The sequence below is a fragment of the Polypterus senegalus genome, chromosome 13 (assembly GCF_016835505.1).
Source record: "Polypterus senegalus isolate Bchr_013 chromosome 13, ASM1683550v1, whole genome shotgun sequence".
Taxonomy (NCBI): domain Eukaryota; kingdom Metazoa; phylum Chordata; class Cladistia; order Polypteriformes; family Polypteridae; genus Polypterus; species Polypterus senegalus.
In genome coordinates this window covers 151252689-151276832 of record NC_053166.1, presented here as the reverse complement: position 1 = coordinate 151276832, position 24144 = coordinate 151252689, and the positions used below count along the sequence as shown (strand labels likewise).

Below are 24144 nucleotides of genomic sequence, written 5' to 3'. Positions count from 1 at the left end.
TTCACACCAATCAAAGAACTGCACTTGTCTTGAGCCCACCCTCTCCGGTTTGACGAGTGAAAGTGATAGCTTTCATTTCGGGCTGCATGCTGAGTCACTGAAATAATGAAATAAATGAAGAAATAATGCAATAAATAGACATATAAATATGCATTGCGACGAGAGAAGGATTTGCTCTATTGATGTTGTGGTGGTGGTGTTGGGCACAAGAGTTGGGGTCTGACAGACAGAAAGACGTCACCTTGGGGGGGCCACGCTGCTTGCAGTGTTCAGAAGTGGCATCTGCGTGGATGGGACGAGGAGTTCTGCTATTGGCTCGCGCTGTAAGGAGACCACTTGTGAGCCACATGTCGCAGCTTCCAGCAATTCCCCGCCGTGCAGGTCTGCAAACTGAGGTGATTTGTGAAGTGAGACCACAGCAATCCAGCGATCTTTGCATTTTACAGATGCGTGAGAGAGAGGTGAAGGTCTGGGATACCCGAAAAATGGGCTCCTCTCTTGGCAGCGTGTCACTCGATTCATCTGCTGGGTGAGTGAAACGTCACTGATTGACTGACTCCTTGTGATTTTTATGATCGTCCATTGACTTACTTCTCCCCACACATGTGTTACTTTGAGTGTAATGGGGATTTATATTCTTTATGGAAGTTTGTGTCAAGCTGTTTAAAATGTGTAATTTAGAAAAGGGTGACATTGGACGTGTGTAGCTTCACCGTCACTGAGGACACTTATTGCTTTTTAGCATGTAGGTCTAATCCCATTACATAAGATACATTGATACATGACTGTCATTTTAAGGTAAGTCCTGATAAGGGACTTGTGAGGGGCAAATGCGCCAGACATGAGTCCAAACTGACTGATAAAACAGAATACAAAAGGTAACTGAGAATTTAAATGACCCAGTGGAAATTCAGACAATTACTGGTGCTCTAGTAATGCGGACCCCCAACTAGCTAACCTTCCAGTGAATGATGCTTTGTGTAAACTCTGGACCCGGGTTGTCATCCCAAGACACTCCTGTTAAACACCTAACAGAAGAACCCCTTCAATTTAAAAACCTAGGGAAGGAGTCCCATACTACAGTGCTGGGATGGAAACTCGTCATGGTGAAGCCCACTGTAAATGAATCAAATGAATCGACTCACTTAAACAGGTGGTTGGAAAGAATTGAATTGGTTATTGAATTGAATTGGTTATGTGAAACGAAATGCCCGTCACTACCCCCTAGTACTCTTATGAGCCCACATAACATGGAACCCTGCTAATATTATGACCTAAGGGGTCTTGAATGTCCTCCTGCTCTGATGGTAAGTGTCTTCTAATGGTCGATAAGTTCTTTATTTGTGTATCTGGGTGTGTATTGGTCCTGTACATATGATTATATTTATTCTTTGCTACCTCCAAGTGGCTCATCTTTTCCAGTTATAAGATCATAGGTGCATCAAAAAGTAATTGTGGCCAATTCAGTCTGAGTAACTGTCTGTATTTAAACTAGATGTTGTGAAGGCTAGGGGGCGCCACAGAGCCCCAATCACGAACACACAAAACAGTCCTGGGTTCCAATTCAGGGGTTTTTAATACAAAAACACTTTTGTATAACAAATATACAAGCTCTCTCTCCTTCTTCTTCTTTCTCTCTCTTTTCCTCTCTCTCTCTGCACTGCTACTCCTCCAAGGCAAGTGTTGCCCATCTCCACTCTCGGCTCCGACTCACCTGAACAAGGCAGTGCAGTCCCTTTTATTGAGGATCAGGGAGAATGTCCAGTGCCAGGGCTTCACCCATTGGAAGTACTTCCGGGTCATATGGAAGTCCCTGCAGCACCCTTCTGCAGTGCCCACAATACCCCAGCAAGGCTGTGCTACCAGACTACAATTCCCAGCATTCCCTGCTGGTGTCCGGACGGGTATCGATATCCAGGGCTGCTGCTGCTGCCATCTAGTGTCCTGGGGAAATAAACAGTCTTTAGTGACAGTCCTTCACTTTTATCCCGGCCAGGAAAGGTATTGTGAATACATCCAGTCGGGACGCCTGCTCATCCACCTGGGGCTTTCCTTCTGGGCAAGGAACCTTCCTCACTATTAACTGGGATGTCCGTCCATCCACCTGGGGCCTCCCGTTTGGGCAAGGAACTTTCCCCTTTCCAGGTCGGGATGCCCGTCCATCTTGTATGGCACTAACAATGTCTTCTTTCCTAAATTCATTATTGAGCTTTATGCCAGCTCCCATCATCATATTTTAAAATAATTTGTCAGGCTGCCTGTTGTGTGTTTTAAGTTAATTTGCGACTATAAACTTGCCCTTCATGTACTTGTGTGCATTTGAGTTCCTATCTTGCAAACAATACTTCAGAAATCGTCTCTGGTCTCGCAATGACTCTAAATTGGTTTGGTTTAATATTAACTCGTTTTGGTATATGTTGATGCTGTTGGCCACTATAGGTGAACGGCTTTATTTAAAAGTGGTAGTGTTGAATTTGTGAGTCTCTCACCTTTGCCACCCAGTGTAAATGTCAGTGAATGTGCCGACTTATGCCCCTGTTGCAGGCCGTATTGAGCTCTCTCATTAGCGGTTCTCTCTGAGACTGTTGGCTTAAGTTGTAAACTTTTATCAGGCGTCAGCCGACTCTAATTGACAGTAAGTTGTACACGAGGAGCTTAGCTTGATGTAAAGCAGACCCTCCCATGGTGGTGATTGGATAACACTAAGACCCAAATCATATTCAGTGTGCGACACTCGCATTTCTTACACAACGTGCCAGGCCCACCCACTTTGTGCTCCCAGTTTGTGCTGGACGTGTCCTTTTGGTCGATGTCCTTACCATGTGACCCATCGTTTTTAGCCACTTTATAGTCACACCATGACATGTTGCATTTCAGCTCTGCCTAGTATTGCATACCCAGCTCAGCTTTTCATTTACATGACCCCAATATTCAGCAGAGGGACACACTGTGATATCTTGTCCATGAAAATCAAGATGTGTGGCCACATGCTGATGCACAGTACTGCCAATATTTTTTGCTATTTTTTCCACTCTGTTATAGTAAATAAATATAGATACAGTCATTTTTGCACTGTAAAGTCATTTACACACTCCTGCTCGATTTGCTTTATTCCGAATAAGGGTATGACTTGTTACTTTGTTGTTAATTTCCAGTTAGCTCAGCTGTGTTTCACACTGTAAACATTTAAATGAACTAAACATGTCAGTAACACCACTTAGGCATCTCATGGACTCAGAAAGAAATGTCATGGAGGTTCGGCAACAGTCTCTCTATTATATAAAAAAATCTTGGGACGAGACTTTTTCAGAGAGATAATTTCAGGTCCCGTGAGATGACACTTTGTGCCATGAGATGAATTGAAAACCTAACGGGTCCAAGGGCGGTTGTGCGAAAATAAAAGACAAACAGTATAAGAAGAAAAGACAAAGAATAGAAGAGAAAGTAGAACGTCGTAAAGAGGTTCATAAACGTTGACGCGATATATACAGCTGGTTAGAAATAATGAAAGTACTAAAATTCTAAAGTCTCAAAAAACTGATAGTAAAGATCGCATTAGCACACACAAATGGAAATTATTTCTCGGTGAAATAACAGAACAACGTAAAGATATTGAATATATGGACATAGGTGATATGACAGAAGTATGTAGATATTGTTCGGCTTTAAAGTTTAAGTCGGAGACTTGTAGATTGTCTAATTCGTGTTGCCAGTAGTGTTTCTTCCCAATGAAGAGGCGTATCTGCGAGAATTAAAAGATTTGTTATTTGGTGAAAGTGAAATCCACAAACACTACAGGCAAAATATCTGAATCTACAGTAATCTGTTCGCGTTCACATCATTTAATGCTCAAAACGTAGATTTACACGATTCAGGACCATACGCTATGAGAATCTGCCATCCCACAACAATTAAAGCTACGACAAGTTTAATTTCAAAGAAACCACAATTCGGTCAGGTTTATATTTATGATCACGGAGAAGCGATGCAACATAGAATCGAAAGAGTTAAATGATCGGACGTATTAGAAATTCTACAGCCAATAATGGATGCAAATCCATACGTCCAAAAGTATCGCACTATACGTGAAATTTATCTGAAAAACACAGACAAAAAAGTTTTCTTGGATTTCTGTATGAATCCGAAAGATCACAATTACATATATAATAAACCAATTGTCAGCAATAATAGTTTCGAAGACAGAGATATCAAAGACAGAGTTGATATTCGTGTTTATCCAAAAGCACAGCACGATTCATCGCAAGTGACAGATCTGGGAAATAACAAGCATGTAGGGCCCACATGGGGGTTGGCGAGCGAAGCGAGCAGGGGGCAGAGCCCCCTAGTTTCCATAAATATTAACTGGTAGGAATTACAGTATGTGCTTCAAGGATGCGTTACAAATAGCCGAGTGTACAACAGAAGCAGAAACACTGTTGGCAGTAAACGTATTTTCACTTAACTGAGTGATGTTGCGTATTTCTTCTCCACCTTTCAGTTGCCACCATATGAAGGTAAACTCAGTTTCGTTTTTATCTCGGATGACATGTCTGCTGTCATACTAATTTTGGAAAGCTTACTGTTGTAGCAAGGATTGACACGAGACATCCAAAAAGGTTTGGGGCAGCCATCAGTATATTATGCCCTGGCTGCCAAATGGGTATTATTGGTTGAGTTATGTTTAGGTTCAACTCCCAAACAGAACTGATTTGGAGGTGTAAAGATGGTGGCTGTAAAGGCCAAGACCGGTAGTGACGTCATCGTTGGCACCAGAACCGGAAGTGACATCGTCATTGACGCTGGAACCGTGTGGGATTTCCTGTGAATGGTCTGCAGAGGATCGAGAAAGTCATTGCAGCTCGCTATCCCCTGGTGTGGCGTGGAACTACCTTTATTCAGGCCCTTTAGCTGTCTCCCATGTGCACATATGTGACTCTGTATATGTCGAAGTTACCATGTGCTTTGAAACACCCCCACTGTACTTTCTTCCACTTTTGTTTTACCTTCTTATTTTGTCCTCTTTTGTAACTCGACTCATCCATCTCAACATTCTCATTTCTGCTCATTTCTGTGCCCCCTTCACTGCCCATGGCTCAGCTCCATCTCATCTGTCTTAAAAACCTGACCATGAACCTTAATTTCTTTAATCATACAATACTCCTGTTAACTTCTATCAGTTGTTCAATCCACACTGCACTCTGTGGGTTATCTCTACATCTCGTTTTCCATCTTGGGCTACCACTGATCCTAGATATTTAAATGTATCCACTCTTTCAATAGCTCTCCCAGTAGACTAACTTCTGAATCCTGATCATCATTAAATCTCAGATATTTGGTATTCTTCTTCCTGTTTATCTTCAATCCTCTGTCTTCCAAAGTCCTTCTCCATTCCTCCAAGTTCCTCTTTCCTGGTGCTACACAGCACAATATCATTAGCGAAAACCCTGCACCAGGGGAATTGCTCTTTTATCCTAGACTCAACACATCCATAACCATGTCAAGGAGATAAGGACTTCAAGAAGATCCCAGGTGCTGACCTACTCTCACTGGAGTCTTGTGTGTTACCCTAACACTGCTTTAAACCCATGCCCTCACTTCCTCCTCTGGTCCTCCTTTCTCTCTCATGCACCTCCACTTCTCTTGGAGGAGCGCTCTGTCATAGACCTTCTCCAGATCAATGAACGCCATATTCAAGCTTTTCTGTTTTTCTCAATGTTTCTCTATGAACTCCCAATGCAAAAACTGCATCAGTTGTTTCTCTCCTTGGCATAAAACCAAACTGATCCTCTTGTATGGTGGTCTCTTCTCTAAGCCTTCTCTCTTATAACCCTTTCATTGTGTATGACATCAGCTTTATCCCTCGATAGTTTCCACAATCCTGAACTTCTCCCTTCTCCTCATAAATGGGTACAAACCCACCGTCCCTCCACTCATCTGGTGTTCACTCCTGTTCGTAGATCTTCCACATTCAATCCCACAACACGTCTACTCCCTCTACCCCTGAACTCCTCCATACTTCTGCTGCTATTTCATTCAGTTCTGTTGCCTTTCCATTTTTTATGGTCAGCTGCTAGAGGTTGTGAGTCTGAATCAGCTGCTGTTCTGATTGGCTGGTAATCTTGCAAGTTGTTTTACGTGTATCCATTTGTGCCTGTGTGCATATTATTTTTATTTTTTCCTTCTTATTGCTTGTAATGCTCCACGTTACCCCTCGACTCTTTATTCTGTGAATGAGATTTCCTCATCATTCACAGCACTTGCTTAGCCTGGTGACCACAGCATGCACATTTTCACCCATAATGCACAGTATTTCCTGTCGTCAGATCAGTCCCGTGTCGGATCTCATTCATATCTCAAGTAAACTGCTACAGGGTTCACTCGGTACTACACCGAGACCACCCTTTCCAAATGGTCCCCGTCTGGTTGTTTTGGCCCGCACCCAAGTGTGATTGGCGTGTTCTCATCTGTCCACACAAACCGAAGTATTGAGGGAAACTTGACCCAGATTTAGAAATAAATGGCACCTGATTTGGTGTGAAAACATCTTGGAAGTTTTGTTGTAAATGTTTTTTATTTCGTATTTACATCCTTTTGCTTGTGCACCCTCCGCCACCATAACCTATCATCTGTGGGGGAGGAGCAAAAGCTTTAGATTCGTCAAAAATTTCGGTCTCTGCTTTTTGACGGATCTCGACATTTTTGCATCCCCTGATACCGAACACATTGATATCTCAGTGATGGGTGTCTGTCTGTGTGTCACAGTTTCTTGAAGACAGTCCAGAGCTAAAAAAGGAAGGATGGAAAAATCCCAAACTCGAAACTCGAGCCTGTTATGAGATGACAATGTGTGGGTTAGTTTTTGAGTCAAATCGTGCGAGAGAAAGAGGTACTTGAGAGAAGTGATTCTTAACCTTTTGTGAGTCTCGGACCCCTTTAAGACTCTGATGAAAGCTATGGACCCCCTTCCCCAGAAATATTCACATAAACTTTGCATGCAATGAATTTAATGTACTTTGTTTATCAAGATTTGATTGTCTCATACATATATGACATAGACAAAGGATTATTAAACTTTAAAGTAAACAATCTAAAAAAAAATTCTTTTTTTGCAAATAGTGATGACCATTCATTATAATTATGAAATACAAACCGATCTTCTACAATGTTTTCTACTACCATTACTACTGCTACTACTACATCTACTCTAAAGCAACAGTACCGGGCTGTATAGTGAATATTAATGTTAATTTTTATCTGATCCTAACAGACCCCCTGAAAGGGGGTCCATGGACCTCAGGTTAAGAACCCCTGCTCTAGAGGAACCCTCAAATACCATAATTCTGCAATTAATGATGAATTCTTTTCATCAGTTGCTATTGTAATGACCTATTTTATGATCAGAAAGATCATCAGAGCTGTAAATAATTACTGACATGTTAGAGAATAGTTTGGGTATTTCGGTTCCCGGGGCACAAAGCCTACTGATGCTCACATCCGAATTCTTCCTTTTATCTTGACAAGTGCCCCAGTCCCTGTTGCAGAGAGACGCCCCCACGACAGGGTGCTACCACCTCCATGCTCTACTGTAGATCTGGTGTGTTCTTTGGATGGGATGCTGTATTGGCTTTCCACCAGACATACCATTTGGTGTTGAGGTCAAATAGTTTGATTTTAGTCTCATCTAGTCTTCACTTGGCCTCAGAATCTTCGAAGCTCAATCAAGACATAACGTAGCCTTTCTTGAGGAGTGGCTTTTTATCTTTACAACCTTCTCATATAATCCATTTCTGTGGCACTCTTGTGATGTTGGTCTCACATGCACACAATGACCACTCTTTGCCATTAAGTCCTGTAACTCCTTCAAAGTTGCCATTGGCCTCTTGGGAGCCCCTCTGACCAGCTTCCTCATTCTTCTTCCATTCAGTTTGGAGGGACAGCCTGATCTAGGGAAGGTCCTTGGAGTCCCAGACTCTTTCCACTTCTTGATTATGGACTTGACTGTGTCCTCCTAGGGACCTCCCGACTTGTGCCTGTCCTCAATTTTATCCTTGAGATCTTGTGATTGTGCCTTGACCACCAGAGTTGATGCTTTGCTTTTCAGTTGCACTTCCAACCACTGGGATGTACCAGGATTAGCTGAACATGCCAACATGACTACAGCTGATCACAGGTAGAAGCCAATTAACTTGTTGTGCTGTGGAGAAGGTGATTAGATAGATAGATAGATAGATAGATATGAAAGGCACTATATAATAGATAGATAGATAGATAGATAGATAGATACTTTATTAATCCCAAGGGGAAATTCACATAATCCAGCAGCAGTATACTGATACAAAGAAACAATATTAAATTAAATAATAATAAAAATGAAAAGAATTAAAATAAAATTAATGTTCGCATTTACTCCCCCTGGTGGAATTGAAGAGTCGCATTGTGTGGGGGAGGAACGATCTCCTCAGTCTGTCAGTGGAACAGGACAGTGACAAAAGTCTGTCACTGAAGCTACTCCTCTGCCTGGAGATGACACTGTTAAGTGGATGCAGTGGATTCTTCATGATTGACAGGAGTTTGCTTAGTGCCCGTCGCTCTGCCACAGATGTTAAACTGTCCAACTTTAATCCTACAATGGAGCCTGCCTTCTTAACAAGTTTGTCCAGGCGTGAGGCATCTTTCATCTTTATGCTGCCACCCCAGCACACCACCGCGTAGAAGAGGGCACTCGCCACAACCGTCTGGTAGAACATCTGCAGCATCTTACTGCAGATGTTGAAGGATGCCAACCTTCTCAGAAAGTATAGTCTGCTTTGACCTTTCTTACATAGAGCATCAGTATTGGCAGATTAGTTACAACGCATTGAGTTTCCAAAGATTGTTTTGGTCCTTTAACCATCTCAGCGATTCTTGTTTTTTTCATTTATGTGAAAAATGTGGCACTTGGTGCCACGGCCCACCTGCCAAGTTGGTTTGCCTGCCTAAGGTAAAGTCATCCCTGATGGAGGATCGCAGGAATCGTGGGGTAGAGGGGTCCTTTCATCAGATTGGCTGGGCCAGCACTGTTTCTGCTGTGGAATGGCCAAATGGGGGAGGCAACTTGATGGCTGATGTCTCCAGGACTCTAAACAAATCCAAATCATGTTATGTGATATCTTCTACTGTTAAATTCTGCTCCGCACTTGTAAAATTTTTATTTTGATACTGTATTGAGGATTTGTTCTGTTCTGTGTATTGTATTGTATTGTATTGACCCCCTTCTCTTTGACACCCACAGCATGCCCAACCTACCTGGAAAGGGGTCTCTCTTTGAACTGCCTTTCCCAAGGTTTCCTCCATTTTTTTCTTGTCTTCTTAGAGAGTCGTGGCTGGGGGGCTGTCAAGAGGCAGGGTCTGTTAAAGCCCACTGGGGCACTTCTTGTGTGATTTTGGGCTCTACACAAATAAATTGTATTGTATTGTATTTATTATTATTTGGTCTGCACTACTGCTATTAGATCTTTGACTTAGATGTTATAAATTGTATCAAAAAGATAAAGCTGAAAAAAATATTTTTGTATGGGTTTTAATTCTAAGCTCTATAGCAACAACATTTTTGTGCAAATAATGATGGCCACTCATTATAATTATGAAATACAATCCTCTTGTGCAAATTAAAGCCAATCTACCACTACAATGTTTTCTACTACCCTTATATCTACTCTAAGTCAACAGTACCGGGCTGGATAGTGAATATAAATGTTAATGTTTATCTAACAATACAATACAATTTACGATACAATTTATTTTTGTATACCCCAAAATCACACAAGAAGTGCCGCAATGGGCTTTAACAGGCCCTGCCTCCTGACAGACCCCCAGCCTTGACTCTCTAAGAAGACAAGGAAAAACTCCCAAAAAAAACCCTTGTAGGGAAAAAATGGAAGAAACCTCAGGAAAGGCAGTTCAAAGAGAGCCCCCTTTCCAGGTAGGGTGGGCGTGCTGTGGGTGTCAAAGAGAAGGGGGTCAATACAATACAATACACAGAACGGGACAAATCCTCAATACAGTATAAAAGAATTTTAGAACTAAGCCTCATAGACTCCCTGAATGGGGGTCCACGGACCTCAGGTTAAGAACCCCTGGTATAGAGGAACCTTCAAATACCGTAATTCTGCTATTAATGATGAATTCTTCTCATCAGTTGCTATCGTAATGACCTATTTTATGACCAGAAAAATCAGAATCAGAGTGGTAATTAATTACTGAAATGTTCTGGGGAATTGTTTGGGTAACTTGGTTCTTAGGGCGCAATGCCTACTGACGCTCACATCTGAATTTTTGTTTTTAAAGAGATGGTGATATTGCCTTCAAAGTTTGTATTTTTTTCGTTTTTATTGTATGACTGCACTTTTTATTATGCCGTTTTCACCCGCAGGCTGTTTTTTGACTGCAGCTGCTGTCTCTCTTAAGCTCGCGTCCAGCGCCTCTTAGATTGATTAGCGTTTATCCATCTGTCCACACGTCCAGGTGACTTTATGTGGAATGCACCCATAACTTGAGGAGCTGAAGGAATGCCCGTCTTCTTCTTCTCCTCATCCGTATGATGAATGAGCCTCGGCTCAAAGTACACGAGAGCAGCTCAGCCCAAAAACGAATGGCTGGTAGGAGTTGTAGTGTTGGCTAATTTAAAGCATCTGTTCACAGATCTGCAGCCTGAAGAGCAGAGCTGCCACTCCGACAGTATGGCTTTAACAGATTGTTTTTAATATGGATATTATATTATTGCACAAAGAAGACTTTGTAGTCGGGTGACACAGTTTTCCACCCCCTTTCTCCTGCATACCACTATCATATTTATAGAGCGGCCACAAGGTAAAACTGAATATTAGAGGTAGAAATGGAATTGAGAGAACTGCACCTCAAGCAGGGCGCCGCACTTGAATCTGTCATCATGAGCACATTGATCACAAGGGCTGCGTTTCTACTTCAGGGTGTGTTTTTTTTTTTGGAAAAATTAAACCAAACATTGACTTATTCGTTCCAGATGTGGTGCTGGCTTTTGGCACCGTCGGTGTTTATGTTGCGTTCCATTTGTTTGCTTCGTCATCCTAAGTATGAAAAAAAGGATTTTGGGTGCCAAGATGATCTGGTGCAGTGTGTGCCATCAAGTATGCTGGTATGATAATGCCATCCATTGCCTTGTATAAACTCATCTTCTCAGCGTTGGAAGTCAAGGTGAGCACTGACCACCGCTGGCTTATACGTTACCCAAGTCCATTGCGGTCTTGGACATGTGGCAGGAAACGCACGGAGAGAACATGCAACAAAACAACTGGCCTGGAGTGGCAACAAAGTTCAGGGCATTGTGCCACCCCATCCACCCCATTTCTAAGTCAGTTTTTTCACTACATCTGCGAATTTCACAAGCTTACTAACTAGACCCAAATCAATGTCATTAATCAGAAAAAGTAAGGAGACTCTAGCTGGACAGACCCCTGATGACCCCATTCTCCTTTTATGTGGACTCCTGCCGGTTACCCAACTTGGGATGCAGTTTTGTAGGTCACCTCTGATGCCTGCAACGTCTAGTTTCAGAATTAATCTTTGGTGTGAGATGATTCTATCAAATGCTTTTTTGAAAGTCAAGGTAAATTATGTTGTATGCTTTGCTTTTGTCAACCATCCCAGTTGCTTCTTCAAAAAAATCGAAAAGATTTGCTTGGCAGGACCTTCCTCTTTCAAATCTTAGCTGGCTGTTATTTAGAATATTATTTTCGTTTATGTCATTTCCTAACTTATGTCTTATTATATAATATATTTTATATATTGTGGACCCCAAACCCGGACACAAGACACATTTATTTATTTATTTTCCTTTGCTCCCCACTTCACAGCACAGCACAAGCACCAAGTAGCACCACTAAACACAGTCCTCTCTTCTTCTCTTTCTTTTCTTTCTCTCTGTTCACCTACACTCCTCTCCCAGCAAGCTTCTTTCACCTCATCCCAACTCTGGTTCTTTGAGTAGTGGTGGCTGGCTCCTTTTATAGGACACCCGGAAGGACACCAGGTGTCCAACGAGCTTCTTCCTGCAGCACTTCCGGGTGTGGCGGAAATGCTGCTGAATAGGGCTTGGGAAATGTCCAGGTGGGGGGCTGCCCACTAGCGGTTCCTCCACTATTGAGGCATCAACAGCCGGGTGAGGGCCCCAGCGGTCCACCATGGTATACATATATATATATATATATATATATATATATATATATATATATATATATATATATACACTCACCTAAAGGATTATTAGGAACACCTGTTCAATTTTCATTAATGCAATTATCTAATCAACCAATCACATGGCAGTTGCTTCAATGCATTTAGGGTGTGGTCCTGGTCAAGACAATCTCCTGAACTCCAAACTGAATGTCAGAATGGGAAAGAAAGGTGACTTAAGCAATTTTGAGCGTGGCATGGTTGTTGGTGCCAGACGGGCCGGTCTGAGGATTTCACAATCTGCTCACTTACTGGGATTTTCACGCACAACCATTTCTAGGGTTTACAAAGAATGGTGTGAAAAGGAAAAACATCCAGTATGCGGCAGTCCTGTGGGCAAAATGCCTTGTTGATGCTAGAGGTCAGAGGAGAATGGGCCGACTGATTCAAGCTGATAGAAGAGCAACTTTGACTGAAATAACCACTCATTACAACCGAGGTATGCAGCAAAGCATTTGTGAAGCCACAACACGCACAACCTTGAGGCGGATGGGCTACAACAGCAGAAGACCCCACCGGTACCACTCATCTCCACTACAAATAGGAAAAAGAAGCTACAATTTGCACGAGCTCACCAAAATTGGACAGTTGAAGACTGGAAAAATGTTGCCTGGTCTGATGAGTCTCGATTTCTGTTGAGACATTCAAATGGTAGAGTCAGAATTTGGCGTAAACAGAATGAGAACATGGATCCATCATGCCTTGTTACCACTGTGCAGGCTGGTGGTGGTGGTGCAATGGTGTGGGGGAGGTTTTCTTGGCACACTTTAGGCCCCTTAGTGCCAATTGGGCATCGTTTAAATGTCACAAGCTACCTAAGCATTGTTTCTGACCATGTCCATCCCTTCATGACCACCATGTACCCATCCTCTGATGGCTACTTCCAGCAGGATAATGCACCATGTCACAAAGCTCGAATCATTTCAAATTGGTTTCTTGAACATGACAATGAGTTCACTGTACTAAAATGGCCCCCACAGTCACCAGATCTCAACCCAATAGAGCATCTTTGGGATGTGGTGGAACGGGAGCTTCGTGCCCTGGATGTGCATCCCACAAATCTCCATCAACTGCAAGATGCTATCCTATCAATATGAGCCAACATTTCTAAAGAATGCTTTCAGCACCTTGTTGAATCAATGCCACGTAGAATTAAGGCAGTTCTGAAGGCAAAAGGGGGTCAAACACCGTATTAGTATGGCGTTCCTAATAATCCTTTAGGTAGTGTGTGTATATATATATATATATATATATATATATATATATATATATACAGTGGTGTGAAAAACTATTTGCCCCCTTCCTGTTTTCTTATTCTTTTGCATGTTTGTCACACAAAATGTTTCTGATCATCAAACACATTTAACCATTAGTCAAATATAACACAAGTAAACACAAAATGCAGTTTTTAAATGATGGTTTTATTATTTAGGAGAAAAAATCCAAACCTACATGGCCCTGTGTGAAAAAGTAATTGCCCCTTGTTAAAAATAACCTAACTGTGGTGTATCACACCTGAGTTCAATTTCCGTAGCCACCCCAGGCCTGATTACTGCCACACCTGTTTCAACCAAGAAATCACTTAAATAGGAGCTGCCTGACACAGAGAAGTAGACCAAAAGCACCTCAAAAGCTAGACATCATGCCAAGATCCAAAGAAATTCAGGAACAAATGAGAACAGAAGTAATTGAGATCTATCAGTCTGGTAAAGGTTATAAAGCCATTTCTAAAGCTTTGGGACTCCAGCGAACCACAGTGAGAGCAATTATCCACAAATGGCAAAAACATGGTACAGTGATGAACCTTCCTAGGAGTGGCCGGCCGACCAAAATTACCCCAAGAGCGCAGAGACGACACATCCGAGAGGTCACAAAAGACCCCAGGACAACGTCTAAAGAACTGCAGGCCTCACTTGCCTCAATTAAGGTCAGTGTCCACGACTCCACCATAAGAAAGAGACTGGGCAAAACGGCCTGCATGGCAGATTTCCAAGACGCAAACCACTGTTAAGCAAAAAGAACATTAGGGCTCGTCTCAATTTTGCTAAGAAACATCTCAATGATTGCCAAGACTTTTGGGAAAATACCTTGTGGACTGATGAGACAAAAGTTGAACTTTTGGAAGGCAAATGTCCCGTTACATCTGGCATAAAAGGAACACAGCATTTCAGAAAAGAACATCATACCAACAGTAAAATATGGTGGTGGTAGTGTGATGGTCTGGGGTTGTTTTGCTGCTTCAGGACCTGGAAGGCTTGCTGTGATAGATGGAACCATGAATTCTACTGTCTACCAAAAATCCTGAAGGAGAATGTCCGGCCATCTGTTCGTCAACTCAAGCTGAAGCGATCTTGGGTGCTGCAACAGGACAATGACCCAAAACACACCAGCAAATCCACCTCTGAATGGCTGAAGAAAAACAAAATGAAGACTTTGGAGTGGCCTAGTCAAAGTCCTGACCTGAATCCAATTGAGATGCTATGGCATGACCTTAAAAAGGCGGTTCATGCTAGAAAACCCTCAAATAAAGCTGAATTACAACAATTCTGCAAAGATGAGTGGGCCAACATTCCTCCAGAGCGCTGTAAAAGACTCATTGCAAGTTATCGCAAACGCTTGATTGCAGTTATTGCTGCTAAGGGTGGCCCAACCAGTTATTAGGTTCAGGGGGCAATTACTTTTTCACACAGGGCCATGTAGGTTTGGATTTTTTCTCCCTAAATAATAAAACCATCATTTAAAACTGCATTTTGTGTTTACTTGTGTTATATTTGACTAATGGTTAAATGTGTTTGATGATCAGAAACATTTTGTGTGACAAACATGCAAAAGAATAAGAAATTAGGAAGGGGGCAAATAGTTTTTCACACCACTGTATATATATATTATAATTTTGCATGGCACAGAAGTAAGACTACTTGATCTGTAATTACTATTACCATTTTGTCTTCCTTTTTGAAGACTGGAATCACATTTGCAACTTTGAGGTGTTTCTCCTTTCTGAAGTGACTGCTCAGATATGCCTAATAAGAATTTAGAGATGGCATCTTTCATTTCCTTCAATGCAATTGGTAAGATCCCATCAGGGTCAGGGGTTTTATTTGTCTTCAATGTATTGAGGGCTTGAAGAATTGTCCAATTCTTCTATTTTAAAATCTCTGAACTCCAAGTTTGTTCTTCCTTCTGCATGTGGCACTCTGGTTGTTTCTTCCTCTATAAATTCTTGAGTGACATATTTGTTCAGTTCATTTGCAACTTCCTTATCATTTTCAATGATTTCTCCGTTCGTGCCCCTAAGGCACACCAACCTGAAATTCATTGAGCTTTACCCCATGTGCCACTCTATAATAGAGCCATTCATTGTCTTAACCCTGTGCCAAGTATTGCACTACTTCTAGATGGGCAGCTTGTCAAAGGGCACAGTCATGCAGACATACACACAAAGGTCATTTACTGAGGTCATTTACAACAGAGAGAATTTACAGACTTCACAGAGAAGACACACTAGCCTGGAACTGAGCGACCTCCACTCCCCGTGTCACTCCAGAACCCTTAAAAATAAGAAAAAGCATTTGATTCAGCTGACATTCAAGCTATTAAGTGGGCCAGAGAGTCCAGAGCTGGCATTTGGACCATTAAGTGGTCCTGAGAGGCCAGAGCTGGCATTTGGACCATTAAGTAGGCCTGATAGGCCAGAGCTGGTATGTGAACTATTAAGTGGACCTGAGAGGCCAGAGCTGGTGTCCAGACCATTGAGTGGCCCCGAGAGGCAAGAGCTGGAATTCAGACCACTAAGTCAGCCTGAGATTCCAGAGCTGGCATTTGGACTATTAAGTGGACCAGAGAGTCCAGAGCTGGCATTCGGACCACTAAGTAGGCCTGAGATTCCAGAGCTGGCATTTGGACTATTAAGTGGGCCAGAGAGGCCAGATCTCAGCTTGCAGAGTGACGTCGCAGTGCCATCCTTTGTACTGGCAGTCACCCATCCGAGGGTGATGGAAGCACATCAGGAGGAGAGAGTTTCACAGCCATGCAGATGGTATTAACAAAAGCCGCCTTTAAAGAAGGTGCACTTTCAAAGGAGCCCTCACACACCGCAGACGGGCTGCCTGCTGATTCCACTTTTCAGCGAGCGTTTTGATCTTCCTTTGAAGCCTACTACATCATTGGACTGTTTTATAAATATTTTCATTTAGCATTCCTGCATGCGAATGGGAGACACTGAGAATGCACCTCACTTGCGACTTTTGTATTTTGTCAGGGCAGCAAAAACACCTCCATCGGCTTCGGCTGTCACGCCTCACACTGCAGCACCTTATCTACGAGATGTATACGTTTTACATTTGATTTTACTTTCAAAACCATTGCCGACCACCGAAAAGGTAATTTTAAGGAAGAGAGAGCTTGATGGCGCGTCCTTATTGATGAGATCCAGCTCTGGGCTGTCACTTTGGGATGCTGTTTTACCTGGCCCCTGTTAGCCGCCCCTGTTTGCCATTATAACATGAGAGTCTGGCCTCATTTCTCTTCATTTTTTTTTGGCCTTTCAAATAAAATTGCATTACCCTAGACTGACCCCCGACCCATTCCTCAATCAGTAAAACCTGCATTCAAGTCAATTGCATCCAGCTTTAAATAAACGCGGAGACGTCGTCGTGCCGCCCTGGCCATTGAGGGCATTTCCTGAGACCTGCAGCCTGGTGTTTCTTGTCAGATCATAAAGAACGAGAAGCATTCATTCGTAACAAGGGACAAGGCGGGCTGGGGTGAGGGGTGGCCCCTGATTGCCTCGGAGTTTTAAATTTCACCTTCAATTTACTTTAATTACTTGCAGCCCTCCAAGATGGGGACATTTTAGTGCTGAGAGGTGCAGCGTGGTAGGAGAAAGTGCCCTTGTGTTGGCGCCGACGATGGCGCATTTCAAAGCTTCTGTTACGATTTATGAACAGGGTGAGTGCTGTGCATTCTGATAAACGGACTGAGAATGATTCCAATCAAAAAGAGAACGAATGAGGGGTGGCGTGGTACTATGCTGGCTAACACTACTGATTCAAGGATCTGCCCGGTTTAGAGTCTGCACATCCTCCTTGTTGTATGGGTCAGACATGTGCCTGCCGTGACCTGTAGAGGGCGTCCCCAAACCTCTGACACAACTGCACAGACAGCAGACGGGGGGAAAGGGGTTTTATATGAAGAACAAGGAATAAAATAAAACCGCGTGTGCAGAACTTGTGTCCTGCATCTGTCGGTGCCAGGTTTGGACGGCAGGAGTGTCCTCTGCAGGCCACAGTATGTTTCCCTATTGAGTTACTTTTACAGCTGTTGTCTGGTACAAGGTGCGCCCCGTTTGCCGCGGACTGCTTGTAATCAATCATTTCTTGAATGAACAAAGCTAAACACTTTTCCTATTTTTTAATGTGTCGCTTTAACGTTTGCGGTGTTTTCATTTAATGACGAGATGACATTTGCCATTCCTGAAGGCTGCCGCTTTCAACCGTAAGCAGCACATCAGCGTCACACGAGGGGGGCTTGTCTGCTGTGGCTCCTTCTTTCTTCTTCTATGCTGCTCCGCAGAGTCCTGCGTGTGCTGATGGTTTTGAAATCTGATTTTCACGCGGCTCTTTATTTTTCACTACACTGTCCTTTCATGGGGTTTCCTGCTAAAGCCCACTTGCCCGGTGTTGGCGAAAGTCAACATGTTATGCGTTTTCAAGCATTTTAGTATGGACAGGGATCCTTTTGAAAATGATGCAAAAAGTCCAGTGTGCACCGAGATTAAAACTCTGTCTCTAATAAAAAATGTGGCAGTGTATACCTTTGTATCCCAACCCTAATTTTCTTTTTAATCTGGTAGGCCTTATTTGTTTGAGCCCCAATGACAAAAGAATTAAAGTGGAAGCAAAGAGCAGGACCCCACTGTTAAAAAGATGGACACGACAGTTATACTGATGATGTTTAGCATTTTCTTATATTTCAAAAGTGCACCACATATAATGTGGCTTGAGTAAGAAACACGTCTTTGTGTGGACATTCTGGTCCTTCATTTGTCTGTCATCTACTGCCGGCATGACGTGCTGTCAGTGCAGAGCCTGGTGTTGAGCAAGAGCCGAGCCGAGCCAAGCAGGACTTATGGAGGCTTCCCCTTCATGCAGGAGCTCAGTGGATTCATTCCAAAGGCATTAAAATCCATGGCTTTAAATTGCACAAAGCGTCTCGTTTCACAACGCCCGAGGGCAGCACCAGACTTTGGCTGAGGTCACGGATGGGGCACGAAATAAGTAAATAAATAGCTGGTGATGATGGGGAGTAGGATTTCAAGTGTACCTTCCCTGAAGATGCCCTAAGCGGCTCAAACCTCCCTGCCTGACCTTGCAGTCCAGCTGATAAAACAAAAGCGTAATTCAGCGTTTAAAATGATGAGCCCGGACCTGACAAAACCACCTCCCCCCAAGGGCCCCCACAGCCCGTCTTTGTTGTAAAAGTCTTACGGACCTCCGAATGATGAGATGAGGTGACTAGCTGCCAGGGTGAAGCCTCCCTAAACTCTGAGGGGGTCTGGACAGTCAGCCTCGGGACATGAGCAGCTGAGGGTCAGAAGTCCCTGAGGAAATCGTTTATTTTGCCCCTTTGGTTGATTGGAAGTGCCTTAAAGAGGGGCTTTTATGATTATTCACACTCGGCCCATGTGACAGACCCTTCCAAATGTGGCTGAAGGGGAAAGTAAATGAGACGAGTGCTGGACTTAAGGGGTCTGGAGGAGGCGGAGCCTGCAGATGGGCACAGTGTTCTTCTTGGAGTAATGGAGGCAGACATTTACTATTTTTAGAAGTGATGGTGGCAGTCTTTTACTGTTCCTGTATTGTAAAGAATGTTGAATATATATACTGTATGTATGTGTATATATATATATATACTGTATATATATATATATATATATATATATATACATATAGCGACTCCCCACTCCTGACGTCACGCTTCCACCTTCCCTCAGCCTGCAGTCTCTATCTCGGATTAGTGTGAGTATGTCGCTCCTGCAAGCAAACTATGATTCTTAGCACGATAAGAGAAGTCTCAAAATCAACTGGAATGTTCAAGCAAATTCTAGAAAACAACTTGATCTCAATCTGTTAAGTAGTTCTCTCGTTCGCTAGCTAAGCAGAGGTAAGGTACACGCCCTGAGACTGGCGCGTGAGTTAGGCGGGCCCCGCCTCCCCTCCCCTCGGCCGGCTGCGTGTCTCTCTGATTTGCGCGAATAAATCAGTACCGGAAGCGAACTCTGATACTTGATGCGATGAGAGAAGTTGCAAATTCTAGAAAAAAACTCGGTCTAAATCCATTAAGTAGTTCTCTCGTGAAAAGCGGACAGACATGCAGACAGACAGATGGGCAGACAGGTGTTGGATTATATATATATAAATAAAATATACTGGGAGATTCACTTGAAACAGGCCCCCGAGTAATAACTCTCGCTAGGTCAAAGCAATCTGAACGAAACAACATGCGATGTGCTACTCCGTATATGGAGCTTCGACCAAGCCGTGATGCCCCTGTGTCGGAGCGATGAGACGCCCATTGTGACGTTTAACCTCCTCTGTTTGCAACTTCTGGGTGTGTATCACCCGCGCTCCTTCACTCAGTCACTCGACTTCTCATCAGGATGGTGGTGTTCAGTATTGAGCAGCACGTCTTCATGGTGTGAACCTATTGGGTCACCAATTTGTTTAAGCGGAGGTCAGAATCAACTCCATCCAAGGTTACTTCCAGCAAGATGGAGCAATGTGTCACACATTGACAAGGAGCATGGCAGAAATTGAGTCCATCTTCGGCAACAGGGTCATTTCAAAGGGGCTTTGGCCACCATGGTCACAGGATCTGACACCATCAGACTGCTCAAAGGAAAAGTCTATGGGAACAAGCCTCGCACTGTGGAAGATTTGAATGAGAACATTCAACGTAAAATTGCTGCTATTCCTCTGAGATGCTTGCCGATACAATCAGGAACATGAAGCGTCGGGTCAGAATGTGTCAGGCAGAAAACAGAAACCACTTCCAGCATCGCATCTCATCCAATCGATTACACATATGTCATGGTAGAGAGCGGACTTTTTTTGGTTCAGATTGCAACAGAATATTTGTGGCCTCTTTCGAGTGAATCTTCCTGTACGAGCGTTTTCAGGCAGCACTTCTGGGTGAGGCGGAAGTTCTGCCAAATAGGGCCTCGCAGATGTCTATGCTTCTATGCTCATGACCCATGGGCCCCACTGGAAACCAAGGGGGCTGCCCTCTGTCTGTCCGGGGGAGAAACTGTCCTTGAAGTACTCTCTCCAACGCTCCTTCCATAATCTGCCACAATATATAGATCTATACAGTATATAATATATGCATATAATATATAATATATGTACTGTATACATTATAAATATATCCGTGCAAAGGATTATCCTCCATCCTGGCCTGGATGCCCGTCCTTCCTCTCGGGTGCTTACAATCCATACATGAATAAAGGAGTAAAATAAAGTTAAATCAAATAAATAAATGTTTGTGCAGACGTCAATGCAGAACACGTCAAATTAAGGTAGTAAATCAGAAATATAACGAGTTAGAAAATGTACATGTGGCATAACATTCAGGTTCAAGTTCCTTAGATGGGTTCTAGAACTTTCTCAATCCATTTGAGGTTTGTGTGGTAGTTTTTGGGGGATAGAAGAGGCTATACCACCCAGACTGGGCCAAAATGCTGAAACTTCTGAAAGCTGTGCAGGTCAGAGGGACTCTCTGTGGTGATGGAGGGTATCTTTTGGTGGGTGTCCCATGGTATCCCACCCAGGACTGGTTCCCGCCTTGCTTCCTAGTTTTATGATACTGGGAGAGGGTTAGGCTGAGTGTAATCCTGTAATGGGCTGGTAGGCAAACAACGGGGAACAGCTGCCTAATTAACAACAGCCAATGGCTTCTAATTAGGGCGTTGGTTGCAAAGAAAACCAGCAGCCCCAACGGGCTAGGGTAGGCTAGGTGAGGGATCTGCGCTGGCAATCTGAAGGCTGCGGGTTCAAATCCCATAAAAACTGCAAAAGTGATTCTATTCTGTTGAGCAAGGCCCTTAACCGGCAATTGCTCTATCCTGGCTATGACGTTAATCTGTGTCCAGCCCTGCAATGAGGTCCTCCAATTTACAGGGAGAACTTGGGAGGGTTGATGGCAGGATTGGCACTCTAGTCACCATCAAAAACCTCACAGTGTCCCAGTTTGGTGCTGAGGGGTCACCCATTGTACGGCTGCACTCGGGTCCCAATCCGGGTGGTTTGTTGTGTGGTGGGTGCGTCAACGCGCTGTAATCAGCATATTCTCCCAACCTCCTCCTCATCCCAGCGGGTACCTATGGTGGGATAGCAAAGCCAGTCCGTGATGGTGCCACGTCTTGAGCTCCTTGATTGATAGAGAAGAGCACAGCAGCTTTTATGCCTTAAAACAAACCACTTGTGTATTTATCTCTTGACAGCCTGTTTGTTTTAGTGTGATCACAGCGGAGACGCCAGCCTGGCCTGGCCTGAACGTCAGGGCTCGTTTTACAGCCACCCGCCCCCACACACACACACACACACACACTCCCAAGGGTCTGTGTGCCTCTTCTTCCCTGCCAAGTTCAGATTTGGCAAATGGAGACACAAATTTTTAGCAGTGACTCCCCCTTCCAGGTGGAACTATCTTAGAAATGTACAACAGGAGCTGCAAAACAGGATGGTCTTCCTCAGCAGCAAAGTGCAAGATTCACCCGATGGGAATGTTTGACAATCAAAAAATGTGAAAAATCTCCCACTCTGGCTGTTCAGAAAGAAATAACACTCGCAAGAGACTTTTCAAATATTTATTTCTGTTTGAACAAGCTGGCGGCCATCCTGAGCGTTCTTGAAAGGTTCCTGCAGCTCTTATTGAAAGACACCTGACTGGATCGGATCGGAGCAACCGGCACAAACCGGCTCAGCGACCTCGAATGAAGTTAGCGGGGTTAGAAAGACACAACACCACATGAGCAACCGCTGGAGCCGGTGCCACACGTCTCGCGTATCATGAGAGGGGCCAAAAGCAATTTTATTTTCCACAGTTATGACTTTAACCACAACTGAGCACCAAAGTCTTGTGGTACTTCAAGAAAAGTCCAACCTGGGTGCCAGCAATCGCAATACGCTAGCGGGGTCCGCTTAAGCCAACTGAAGACACTTAGGTTTTATTTCAATTTGAAGCAGCCCATCGTCGCTCACGTTTTCATTTTTTAAGGGCAATTTATTTGTGGGGTTGTCAAGATAATTAATGGAAGAACTTATTAAGGATAAGATTGAGCAACACCTGGCAAGGACAGGAGTGTAACTGAAAAGTCAGCATGGGTTCAGAAGAGGGAGGTCGTGTTTTACTAACATGCTGGAATTCTATGAGGAGGCAACAACAGGATACGAACAAAGTGGAGCAGATGATGTTATAGATCTGGACTTTCAGAAAGCATTTGCTGAGGTGCCACATTAGAGGGTGGGCATCAAACTAAAAGAGGTGGGAGTTCAGGGTGTGGTGTTTAGATGGGGACAGAATTGGCTCAGCCACAGGAAGCAGAGGGTGATGGTATGAGGAGTCCAATCAGAATTGGATGATGTTAAGAGTGGCGACCAGTAGGGGTCACTGCTGGAGCTGCTGCTATTTTTAATAAATATAAATGATTTAGATTGGAATACACTGTAAGTAACAAGCTGGTTAAGTTTGCAGATGATACCAAGATAGGTGGATTATCAGAGAATTTAGAATCCGTTATATGATTATAGAAGGACTTGGATAGCATACAGGCTTAGGCAGATTTGTGGCAGATGAAATTTAATGTCAATAAATGTAAAGAATTACACATAGGAAGTAAAAATGTTAGGTTTGAATACCCAGTGGGCGGTCGGGAAGTCAAGAGTCCACCTGATGAAAAGGATTTTGGAGTCATAGTGGCGTAGCCCTCAATGAACAAAGTTCTGTAGATGGATTCTAGAATTTTCTCAATCCATTTGAGGGTTGTGGGACAGAGGCTATCCCATCCAGACTGGGCCAAAAAGCTGAAACTCCTGAAAGCTGTGGAGGTCGAAGGGACCCTCAGTTGTGACCGAAGGTATCCATCTGGTGGGTGTGGATGTATCCCATCCAGGACTGGCTCCTGCCTTGCTTCCTAGCTTTATGGTTAAGTTTGCAGATGATACCAAGATGGGTGGATTAGCAGATAATTTGGAATCCGTTATATGATTACAGAAGGACTTGGATAGCATAGAGGCTTGGGCAGACTTGTGGCAAATGACATTTAATGTCAGTAAATGTAAAGAATTACACGTAGGAAGTAAAAATGTTAGGTTTGAATACACAATGGGCGGTCGGAAAATCGAGAGTACACCTTTATGAGAAGCATTTAGAAGTCGTTGGTGGACTCTAAGCTATCGACTTCCTGACAGTGTTCAGAAGCCATTAAGAAGGCTAACAGACTGTCAGGTTATATAGCGCCTTGACGTGTGGAGTACAAGTCCATGGAGGTTCTGCTCAAGCTTTATAACACACTGGTGAGACCTCATCTTGAGTACTGTGTGCAGTTTTGGTCTCCAAGCTACAAAAAGGACATAGCAGCACTAGAGAAGGTCCTGAGAAGAGCACCAAGGCTGATTCAGAGCTACAGGGGATGAGTTATGAGGAAAGATTAAAAGAGCTGAGCCTTTACAGTTTAAGTAAAAGAAGATTAAGAGGTGACATGATTGAAGTGTTTCAAATTATAAAGGGAATTAGTACAGTGGATCGAGACTGTGACTTTAAAATGAGTTCATCAAGAACATGGGGACACAGTCAGAATCTTCTTAAGGGTAAATTTCGCACAAACATTAGGAA

At 43.5% G+C, this 24144-nt stretch overlaps 1 protein-coding gene across 1 annotated transcript in view; it reads left to right on the top strand.

Moving 5' to 3' along the window:
• The window catches only part of coro7 (coronin 7), a 300343-nt gene that overhangs the window by 120571 nt on the left and 155628 nt on the right, over window positions 1–24144 (top strand). Inside the window, exon 9 of the mRNA XM_039776385.1 lies at window positions 447–529. Within this exon, the coding sequence (XP_039632319.1) occupies window positions 447–529 (83 nt within the window). The remainder of the gene's footprint in view (window positions 1–446; window positions 530–24144) is intronic.